General features: G+C 47.6%; 1 protein-coding gene across 1 annotated transcript in view; it reads right to left on the bottom strand.

Moving 5' to 3' along the window:
• Positions 1–304: 304 nt before the first annotated feature.
• Positions 305–11868, bottom strand: part of ZBED1 (zinc finger, BED-type containing 1) — a 13679-nt gene continuing 2115 nt past the window's right edge. The window contains exon 2 of the mRNA XM_011972121.1: positions 305–2889. Within this exon, the coding sequence (XP_011827511.1) occupies positions 751–2835 (2085 nt within the window). The 5' untranslated portion in view covers positions 2836–2889 and the 3' untranslated portion in view covers positions 305–750. The remainder of the gene's footprint in view (positions 2890–11868) is intronic.

The raw sequence follows: 11868 nt of genomic DNA, 5'->3' as shown, positions 1-11868 counted from the left end.
GCATGAGAATGTAAACATGAATTCAGTGATCTGGACCTCGCAGAAGTCACGCATGATGATCAGGAAAGGTTCGTTCGACGCCACCCAGCATGTTCCTGTGTGTCTTCTAAGCCCTCCCAGGGAGAACCTGAATCAGATATGGTATGGTGTGGGTCTCGCGTATCTGTGAAGGAACAGCTCCTCTAGGCTCTGCTGCATGCGGGGCGTTGAGCATTGCAATTCCCAAGCAGGAGTCGTCAGGGCCCCGGGAATAGGGGAGGAAAGGAAACCCACTCAAAGCCGCCTCTCTTGTGTCTTCTTTTTATTTTTTGAGAGAGTCTCGCTCTTGTCGCCCAGGCTGGAGTGCAGTGGAGCGATCTCAGCTCACTGCAACCTCCACCTGCCAGGTTCAAGTGATTCTCTGGCCTCAGCCTCCAGAGTAGCTAGGATTACAGGAACGTACCATCATTTTTAGCTAATTTTTGTATTTTTAGTAGAGACAGGTTTCGCCATGTTGGCCAGGCTGGTCTCCATCTTCTGACCTCAGTTAATCTGCCCACTTCGGCCTCCCAAAGTGCTGGGATTACAGACGAGAGCCACCACGCCTGACCCTCTCTCGCTTCTCGAATCTCTTTCCTTTTTCCACCTTCTAGGTGTCAAAGACAGTGGATGGTCTCTGAGGTTCAAAACCAAGCTGACCAGGTGAGTATTTACAGCAAAGCATCCAGTGGGCTGCTGCGGGGATGACCTGTAAGACAAGACGCTTCCTCGCTAGAGGAAGCTGCTGTCCCTGATGCCAAAGAAACCGCCGCTGACGCCGTCGCCCAAGGAGAACATCTGCTCCTGGTCCAGGCCCCACTCCCCCTCATCCTGGTCCTCGGGTTCCGCCTCGGCCCCACTCCGGGCGTTCTCATACAGAAACACCTGCTCGTCCACGTGCGCGGGGGCCAGCCGGTTCCTCTTGGCGCTGACCACGTTGGCGGCGGAACCGAAGAGGCGCTCCGGCGCGACGCGCGTGGCTGTCACGCACCAGTACTTCTGAAGCACCTTGGGCAGCAGGGGGAAGAGGGCCAGGCGGTCCGACCACCACTTGAGGGGGTCCTCGTTGAGGCCGAGCACCTTCTGGGATTTGAAGTTGCTCAGCTCCTCCACCACCTGGGCGTGCCATTCTTCCTGGTCCTCCACGCCGCCCGTCTGGCAGAAGATCTCGGCCAGCATGTTGTTGATGACGCTGGTGGGCGGAGGCGTGGACGTCCGCATGAGCTTCTTTACGGGAGGCTCCTCGGGCACCGGGAAGATCTTGTCCTCGGCCGGCCGGTAGCCGCCGTCTTTGACCTTGTCCAGCAGGCCCTTGGCCTCTTCCACTACGCGGTTCTCCACCTGCTGCCGCTCGAAGGCAGAGAGGAAGGGCAGCCTCTTGTAGCGGGGGTCCAGGAAGGTGGCGACGTTGAGGAACATGTCAATCTCAGGCGTCTCCTGGTAGGTCTTGGAGAGCTCCTTGGCGATGACCTCCTTGGCCATGCTGAGCTCCTTGGAGTCGGTCTCCTTGATGTTGAGCGTGGTGTTGAGGAGCATGTGCAGCAGCGGCTTCACCATGCTGATGGTGGGGTACCTGGAGGCTGACAGCATCTCGGCCACCTGCTTGAAGGGCTGCAGGAGCTCGACCAGCCCCTCGATGGTGGCCCACTCGCTGGCCTCCAGCATCAGGTGGTGGTTGTTGCTGTCCTCCACCAGGACCCCGGCGATGACGAACTGCTGCTCCTTGAGGCGCTGCAGCATGGCCAGCGTGCTCCCCCACCAGCAGACCCGGTTGCTCACCAGCATGCAGTGGGCCACGTTCTGCTGCTTCTGCTTCTCATAGAGCATGTACATGGCCACAGCAGACTGCTGGAAGTACTCCACCAGTTTTCGGCAGCGCGACAGCAACGCCCCCAGCTTCGGGAGCTGGAAGGCCTGCTGGATGCCGGCGTTGAAGGTGTGGCCCAGGCAGGGCATGTGCACGGCGACGTCCAGCAGGGAGCACGCCTTCACGATGTCCTTGCCGTAGTTGGTGGTGGCCCCGAAGACCTTGGCGCTGATGCCCCACTCGATGAAGACCTCGTAGAGCACCCGCGTGATGGTCTCCGCCGTGTTCTCTTCGGGCACCTCGAAGGTCTTCAGGCAGCGGGAGCCCACGGACAGGCAGTTGGGGGTGCCCAGGCCCAGGAAGTGGGCGGCCAGCGTAACGTAGGCACGGTTCTGGTTCTCGCTCCTCCACATGTCAGTGGAGATGCCGCACCAGGTGGCCTCGGCCAGCTCCTTCAGGATCACCTCCCGGACGGCCCCGTACTTCTCGGGGATGGCCTTGGTGGAGATGTACTTCCGGCTGGGCAGCTCGTACCGGGGGTCAGCCGTCTTCAACAGTACCTTGAAGGTGGGCTCGTCCACGATGGAGGCCGGGTACAGCCCCTCGCAGATAAGGCCCAGCACGGCGGCCGTCAGCTCTTGCTGCTTCTTGCTGTCGTAGCCGTGGCCAGCCTTGACAGCCAGCGCGTCCTGCCCGGGCTGCTGGGACGACTCGGGCTTCAGCTTGGAGAAGGCGGTGGCAAAGGCCTCGCGCATCTGCTCCGTGTTGCTCTTGACAAACTCGCAGAATTCCTCGGGGTGGTTCTTCTCCAGGTGGTAGGACAGGTTGGAGGTGTTTCCGGAGTAGGCGATCTGGGCCATGCAGATACGGCAGTAGATTTTCTTCCACTGCAGGATGCATCCCTCGGCATTGGTGTCAAAGCCGAAATACTTCCACACCTTGCTCTTGGCGCGGGGGTGGGCCACCAGCTTCAGGTCTGTCTGGGAGCTCTCCAGGCTTTTATTCTCCATTGCTTCTCCACTGGAGCCTGCCTGCTTGGACGGCCGCTCATGCGTGGGGACCTGCTGAGAAGGGCCAAGACAAACACAGCATGAGAAGGGACCCAGGCAGATGTGGGAGCCCTGCTGGGGAGACAGCCGGGGTGCCGGGGCAGCTCCGCTTTCAACCAAAGGGCACTGGGGCCGGACGGCTGGACCTTCCTTGCGGGTCACTTTTGCAAAGCGGAGGTGGGAAGCTAGCACAGGAACACGCTCTTTCTTCTACGTCAATCCAACGCAGTGGTGCTGCACATGTCAAGGTACAGGTTTGCGAGTGAGCACGGCATTTTTGCAGGGCTGTACCTGACAAGTGCCTTTTTTTTTTTTTTTTTTTTTTTTTTGAGACAGAGTCTCGCTCTGTCACCCAGGCAGCAGTGCAGTGGCGTGATCCTAGCTCACTGCAACCTCCGCCTCCCGGGTTCAAGCGATTTTCCTGCCTCAGCCTCCTGAGTAGCTGGGATTACAGGTGCCTGCCACCATGCCCAGCTAATTTTTGTAGTTTTAGTAGAGACGGGGTTTCACCATGTTGGTCAGGCTGGTCTCGAACTCCTGACTTCAGGTGATCCACCCGCCTCGGCCTCCCAAAGTGCTGGGATGACAGACGTAAGCCACTGCGCCCAGCCTGACAGTGCCCTTCTCATCGCAGGGGCTTGTTGTTCCTGTTCTAAGAGCTTTGCCAAGCACCTGCCACGTGGGAAAGCTGCGTAGATCTTTTCTGGGGACGTCACCTACATAGAAGAGTCCACAAGCGGCCAGGCAGACCCCCCCCTTCCCCGGCAACCATCACAGCCAGAATCGCTGTCGAACGCCACCTGAGCTTCATTAACTGCATTAAAGAAGCCAAACAGGACCTCCGTCTGGCTACAGCCGGATTTCCTATAGCTAAGAGGCATTGCACATTCTTCTCCAACTTTATGGTTTAAAATGAAGCCATGTGGAATGTCACAGGCTTTGTTTTTAGCACAGGTACATCCGTGATCTCTAAGCACATCCGAAGAAGCATGGATTTCTCAATCCCTGGAACTTCTCAAAATGCCCATTGTATCCAGTCACACCTGTGGGCAGAAAGGCCCAACTGGGTAAATATCACACACCTGAGCAAACATCATCGGGCACTTGGTGTGGAGGCTTAGATGACCCCGAAGCCAGTCCCCAGGGTTCCTGTTGAGGTTGAATACTCACACATACACGCCCTTCCAGGTGCCACGCAGGAGGCCACCTCTGTGACCGGGTTGCCCAAAATGACAGCTGGGCTTTGTTAAAAGGTATAATTGTATCTGCCAGTGTCCAGTACAGCACTGAGGAGGGTAAACAACGAAATGCACCACCCAAGCACGTTTAGGGTGTCGGGACAGTCAGTGCAAGGAAGCATATTTCAGTGATCACTATAGTGGGTTGAAAAGCGTCCTCCTCTGCCAAAGAAAATCTGTATCCACCTGGTACTTGTGACCTTGTTTGGAAAAAGGGTCTCTGTAGATGTATTAATAACGAAGGCAAAGATCTTAAGATCAGATTATTCTCAGTCGGGGTGGTCCTAAATGCAGTGACCAGTGTCCTTAATAGAAGACAGAAGAGGAGACACAGACACAGAGGAGAAGGCCACATGAAGACAGAGGCAGAGACTGGAGCGATGCAGCCAGAAGCCCAGAGTGCCTGGAGCCCCCAGGAGCTGGGAGAGGCAGGAAGGATCCTCCCCTGGAGCCTCCAGAAGGAACTGCTAGAATCATGGTGGATTGAACAGTGGCCCACAGAAAGATCTGTCCACATCCTAAAGCCCAGGACGTGGAATGAGATCTTACTTGGTTATAAGAAATTTTGTAGATCTAATGAGTTAAGGATCTGGAGATGAGGTCATCCGGGATTCGGGTAAGCCCTAAATGCGGTGACAAATGTCTTCATAAAAGACAGAAGAGGAGATACAGACATAGAGAGGGCTACATGGAGAGAGAGACAGAGGCTAGAGTGAAGATGTGGCTGGCCTGAAGCCCAGGGACGCCGGGAGCCCCCAGGACCTGGGAGAAGCAGGAAGCATGCTCCGCCTAAGCCTCCGGAGGGAGCGCAGCCCTGAGACACTTTGATTTCAGACTTCTGGCCTCCAGAACTGGGAGAGAATAAGCGATGGTTTTAAGCCCTCCGGTTTCTGGTATTTTATTACAGCAAGATATTCTGAAGGTTAATTTTGCCCCCAATAATGAGTAGAGGTCTTACAAAGGCCCCCCGTCTTCATGGGCAGTCGTGGCCTATGTTGCTGGCTTTCCATCAACGGTGCGTGTCCAGCGCTTTTTAGGGAGCCGCCACCATGTGCCAGGTGAACTGGGCATTACCATAGCCTAGCAGCACTGCTTCCCAAGAGTAGGGTGCAAGGATGGGGGTCCTCTGACCAACGCCAGCATCCTGGTTTGTTCTAAGGTAGCAAGCCAAGAGAATGAATAACACAACCGGGACTTCCAGCAAACGGGGAACCCTCAAGCTGCATGTTCTGCAGCCGAGTTAGGGTGGGGCCCCTGGATTACACAGTCAGCGGAGGCAGAAAATCATCTCAAGAGGCCTCGGTCTAGCTCTGAAATGCTCGCTTTTAAGTCTGACCTGAGTGAGAGGACACAGCTGTTATCAGATCCTCCATCGTCATCATCATCATCCTCATATTATTTGGCTGAAACAGGTTTTGGTACTTGGGGGAAAAGGTTTACATTCCATTATTATTATCTGTGCTATTAGGCTGAAAGAGGTCCCAGTCCTCAAACAAAAGTTTACATTTTATTATTATTATTATTATTATAAGGCTGAAAGCGGTTCTGGAACCTGAAGGAAAGGTTTCTATTCCATTATTTATTACTACTTTTATTATGATTAGGCTGGAAGAGGTCCCAGTGCCAGTAACAAAGGTTTATATTCTAATTATTATTGTTATGGTTGTTATTATTATTAGGCTGAAAAAGGTCCCAGTACCTGTAGCAAAGATTTTTATATTGGCACCAGGTGCAGTGGCTCATGCCTGCACTCTCAGCACTTTGGGAGGCCAAGGCGGATGCATCACCTGAGGTCAGGAGTTTGAGACCACCCTGGAAAACATGGTGAAACCCCTCCTCCACTAAAAATACAAAATTAGCCGGGCGTGGTGGTGGCACATGCCTGTAGTCCCAGCTACTCGGGAGGCTGAGGCTTGAGAATCACCTGAACCCAGGAAGCAGAGGTTGTAGTGAGCCGAGATCACGCCATTGCACTCTAGCCTGGGCAATAAGAGCAAAACTCCATCTCAAAAAAAGAAGAAAACAAACAAACAAAAGATTTATGTGCTATTATTACTATTATTTTCAGGATGGAAGAGGGTCCCGATACCTGGAAGAAAAGTTCTTACTCGGTTATTATTATGTGTCTGAAGGAGGTCCTGAAAGCTGGAGCAAACGTCCAAATTCTATTATTATTATTATTATTGTTATTATTGTGATCATTTGACTGAAAGAGGTCCCAGTGCCTGGGGCAAAGGTTTCTATTCTATTATTATCATTGTCGTTATTATTATTCGGCTGAAACAGGTCCTGATACCTGTAGCAAAGGTCTATATTATTATTATTATTATTATTATTATTATGCTGGAAGAGGCCCCGAATACCTGAAATAAAAATTTTCATTCCATCATTATTATTATTATTATTAGGCTGAAAGAGGTTCTGGAACCTGGAGCAAAGGTTTGGATTCTATTATTATTACTTTTGTTATTAGACTGAAAGAGGTCCCAGTAACAGAACAAAAGTTTATATTCTATTATTATTATTATTATTAGTTGGCTGAAAAAGGTGCCAGGACCTGTAGTAAAGGTTTATATTCTATGATTATTATTAGGCTGAAAGAAGTCCGGGTACCTGGAACAAAAGTTTATATTTTATTATTATTATTTGGCTGAAAAAGGTTCTGGTACTTCAGTCAAAGGTTTATGTTCTATTATTATCATTGTTATTATTATCATTTGGCTCACAGGTGTCCCAGTACCTGGATCAAAGGCCTATATTCTATTAATACTATTCTTATTATTACTATTTGGCTGAAAAGAGGTTCTGGTACCTAGAGCCAAGTTTTATATTCCACTATTATTGTTATTTGCCTGAAAGAGGTCCTAGTACCTAGAAAAAAAGTTTATATTCTATTCTAATTATTATTACTATCATTACTATTGGTCTGAAAGAGGTCCTAGGACTGTGAATGAAGGTTTATATTCTCTTATTCTTCTTATTTGGCTGAAAGAGCTCCCAGGACATGGAGCAAAGTTTTATATTCTATCATTATTATCATCATTACTATTGTTATTGTTATTATTGGGCTGAAAAGAGGTCGCAGTACCCTGAACAAAGGTTTATATTCTATTATCATTAATATTATTATTGTTATTTGGCTGAAAGACATTCCAGGAGATGAAGGAAAGGTTTATATTCTATCATCATTATCATTATTACTATTATTATTATTATTGAGCTGAAAGAGGTCGCAGTACCCTGAACAAAGGTTTATATTCTATTATCATTAACATTATTGTTATTATTTGGCTCAAAGACATTCCAGGAGATGAAGCAAAGGCTTATATTCTATCATTATTATTACTATTGTTATGATTATTACTGGGTTGAAAGAGATCACAGTACCCTGAACAAAGGTTTATATTCTCATTAATATTATTATTATTTGGCTGAAAGACGTCCCAGGAATGTGAAGCAAAGGTTTATATTTTATCATTATTATCATTATTCCCAGGTATTATTATTATTGGACTGAAAGACGGCCCAGTACCATGAACAAACATTTATATTCTATTATTATTATTATTATTTAGGTGAACAAACGTTTATATTCTATTATGATGATCATTATTATTATTTGGCTGAAACAGGTCTAGTACCTGGAGCGAAGTTTTGTACTGACAGCAGAAATTCCCAAACCCCTAACCAAGTGACTCCTGGATGGAGGCACAAGAAGCTTCCTCCTACATATCTCCTGCTGTCAGAATCCCATGGGACTCTCAGGTAAAGCATCGTCCACACAGCAGGTGGGTTCCACCTGAACCCACGTAACAGCCACAGCGGAGCTGGGAGCTGGCCTTTCGTAGTGAGTACCCTCCCTCCTCCTTCCTCCTCCCTCGCAGTGCTTCCGTGCACACAAGGACACAAATAAAGGTTGCTGCAAACCAGCCTCTCACTGCCTCATTCTTCAAGGCTGGTGCGGCATCCCCGGGGCGGGATTGCGGGGGATACTCCCCAGAACGCCCTCAGGGGGCCGGCGACTTCACGTTTCCAATTGCACATCCATGAGAGGCCAGTAGACGTGCCTCACATGACTCTTACCAGAACGACACGTCACAAGACACCAGTGTGAAGAAGCAGAGGAAGGAGCCAGCCGCCGTCTATCCCTTTGTGGATGAGGCCGACAAAATCCTAAAACTCAGCCATTCTTCTCCCTAAGTTTTTGTTATTTTGGAAATGACAATCATTTTTATTTTAAAAAACATACAACACATGGCCAAAGGGTAGCAAGTTTCTGTTCGATGGGAGAAATAAGTTTCAGTGACCTACTGCACAGCGTGGTGGCTATAGTTAATAGTGTATTACGTATTTCAAAATAGCTAAAAGAGGTTTTTATTTTTATTTATTTTTTTTTATTTGTATTTTTTGAGACGGAGTCTTGCTCTGTCGCCCAGGCTGGAGTGCAGTGGCGCAATCTCAGCTCACTGCAACCTCCACCTCCCGGGTTCACACCATTCTGCTGCCTCAGCCTCCTGAGTAGCTGGGACTACAGGCGCACAGTGCCACACGCAGCTAATTTTTTGTATTTTAATAGAGACAGGGTTTCACTGTATTGCCCAGGCTGGTCTCAAACTCCTGAGCTCAGGCAATCCACCCGCCTCAGCCTCCTAAAGTGCTGGGATTACAGGCGTGAGCCACTGTGCCCGGCCCACTAATAGATACTTTAAATGTCTTGTGTGCAGTGTATACTGCTTGGGTGATGGGTACACCAAAATCTCACAAATCACTACTAAAAAACGTACTCATGGAACCAACCACCACCTGTTCCCCTATAATCTATGGAAATAAAAAAACAGAAAAACAGGTAAAAGAGATTTTAAATGTTCCCACCACAAAGGAAAAATAGCAGGTGATAGATGTTGGCAAGATTTAATTATTCCACAATGCCAACATATAGCAAAGCATCACAATGTGCCCCATAAATGTACACATTTATATATTTATATAAAAATATCAGTTGTTTTCATTTACATCTACCTTATATAAACACAACTTACTTGTATTTTATATTTATAGAAAAGTATAAATTATTCTAAAAATATATGTTTAATAAAAATAAAATATATAAACAATAAATATATTACATACATTCTTGGTAGTAACATGTAACTGGCCTGTTACCATTACTTTTAAATAAATTGTTAAATATGTTTTAAATTTTTGTTTTAATGTCTAACAGGATGACTTATTGACTGTTATAGTCCACAAAAACAAAAACTGTCCGGGGTCCTCGTTTTTTTGAAAGGGATTCTATGATCAAGAAGTTGGAGGCCGGGCGCAGGGGCTCACCCTTGTAATCCCAGCAATTTGGGATGCCAAGATGGACGGCTCACCTGAGGTCAGGAGTTTGAGACCAGCCTGACCAACATGGAGAAACCCCGTCTCTACTAAAAATACAAAATTAGCCAGGCATGGTGGCATATATATGCCTGTAATCCCAGCTACTCGGGAGACTGAGGCAGGAGAATCACTTGAACCCGGAAGGCAGAGGTTGTGGTGAGCCGAGATCACGCCATTGCACTCCAGCCTGGGCGACAAGAGCAAAACTCGGTCTCGAAAAAAAAAAAAAAGAAGTTGGAAAACTGCTGTTTTTACTTCTACCTGATTTCTAATAGCCACTGTTCACTACTTATAAAACCAACAAGAATTAACTTTCCTTTTATAGGTTAAAAAAAAAAGTTTGAAAAGTAGGACTTCTATAAATAGCTTTGTAAGTGGGCCAGTTGGCATATTTTTCGTAAATACTCACTCCTGTGGTACAGCATTTACGAGTCCATTTTGCATCCCAGAAAGTGAAGGAATATTCTGTGGCCTATTATTTACAATAGAACTTTTAAGAAAAATCCTGTACAGTACTGGAACTGGGCTTGACTATAGGTACCATCAATTTTCTCTCCTTTGCAAAACTCAGTGATGCATCAGAGAAAATGTAATTTCTAAACAGATCACCCTGCTATTAATACTGGTGGGTAGAGACTTTCTTCACTCAATACGATCATTTTCAACAGATTTCAGGCCATATCAATGTTCACGTTTTGATGCCATATTAGGATATTAAATACACTGATTAAATCACCTATTTTAAAATCCAACCAACAGATACACCTTATTGAATGGGCCACATGGACAGTGTTAGGAACACAGGGGCAGAACCTTTTATAGGAATTGTCAATTTGCTTCTAAACCCCCTCTGTAAAGGCGTGACCAACATCTATGATTAATGTGTAATTATCTTGTTTTTCCATGATAAACTGGAAGAAGACACCATTTAGGAGTGGATTCCAGCCGCGATTTCTTCCTTGTCATACTATGTAACTCAACTCATGTGGAACGTGTAACCCAGGCATTTCCTTTGTAAGATATCTAAGAACAAGCTCCATTTGGAAGTCCCAAGAAAAAACTGCCCTTGCTTCCAATCTGCAGTGGGGAAACTGGTCCTCGTGGTTATTCAAACAGCTTAGCTCAAATGCCCTGGACAAACTTCAACGTTTCCTCACCAACAGCGAAGGTCCACCAGAGAGAAGCAAATAAAAAACGCTGTTTAGGAAGCTGGCCACCAGCAGATAACGGCATTCCTCCACCGATAACAAAAATTAGTTTTAATCCATACACAGGAAGGGGCTCGATGAGGACAAGCTACTGAAGTTAATCTTTAGAGAAGACCATTCTGTTTCGATACACACCGGGTACAGAGTCCCTTGGCAGACACGTGACTTCACCAGAAGCTTGTCCTCTTTAACAACCTTCTGTTGTTGTTATTTAATCAATAAAAGGAAAAAAAAAAAAAGAATCCACCCTCCTTTCTAATGCACAAAGAGCAAGTTTTTCCAAGGCCAGCATTTTGGTGAGCTGCTGCAGGAACCCCAGCCTCTTCTGCCAGGGTCCACACAGGCCCTTAAGAAGGTTTAAGGGGACCTTTCTGTAAGCAAGACTAAAACATCATCTTCTGAGAGACGCCACACAATGGCTCGCTGGCTGTAAACCGTTTACCTTGCAACTGATTACTTACTTCAAACAAACATGCTCTCCTGCCCTAGGAAGGCCTGACTGCAGTTCCTTTACGCTCCTTCTTCCACGCACTGGTAATTATGCTAAGCAGGTTTAAAAAACAAATACTGAAGCCAGCCTGGCAGAAAAAGAAAAGCTTAGCTCACAGAAAACTCAAAGCTTTTTCTGGCTAGAGGCGGGAGAGAGTGAGGCTCATTTTAAAACATCCACTCCAGGCACGCTTCTCAAAGTGTGGAGCTGGGACCCCTGGGGTTCCCTCAGTGGGTGCAGAGTGGAAGTCGAAAGTCATTTCACAATAAGGCACCCAAGCGCTTCGCCTGGCTGACTCCCAGTCTCCCAGAGGCGTGCAGCAGAGTCTTCCAGAGGCCTCCTGACATGCCACGAAACCGTCTACAGAGGCAGAAATAACAGCTCTCTTCTTAGGCCGGACATTTCAGACATATGGGGCAACGTACACCCCCACCCCCACCACACTGACCCTCTGAACGCTCTGTTTTGGAAAACTGTCATTTTTGAAACAAAGTGTCATTTAACCTAACATGGAATTATCATTCCCTTTATACCAGTTCACAAATAATTGTTTACAGGTTTCTAGGTTTAAATTGAGAATATGGGCTGGGTACAGTGGTGCTCTGTCTGTAATCCCAGCAGTTTGGGAGGCCCAGACTGGAGGATTGCTGCAGGCCAGGGGTTCAAGACCAGCCTG

The sequence above is a fragment of the Mandrillus leucophaeus genome, unplaced genomic scaffold (assembly GCF_000951045.1).
Source record: "Mandrillus leucophaeus isolate KB7577 unplaced genomic scaffold, Mleu.le_1.0 Scaffold127, whole genome shotgun sequence".
NCBI lineage: Eukaryota > Metazoa > Chordata > Mammalia > Primates > Cercopithecidae > Mandrillus > Mandrillus leucophaeus.
The sequence above is the reverse complement of the archived record's forward strand: the minus strand, read 5'-3'. Positions and strand labels throughout refer to the sequence as shown.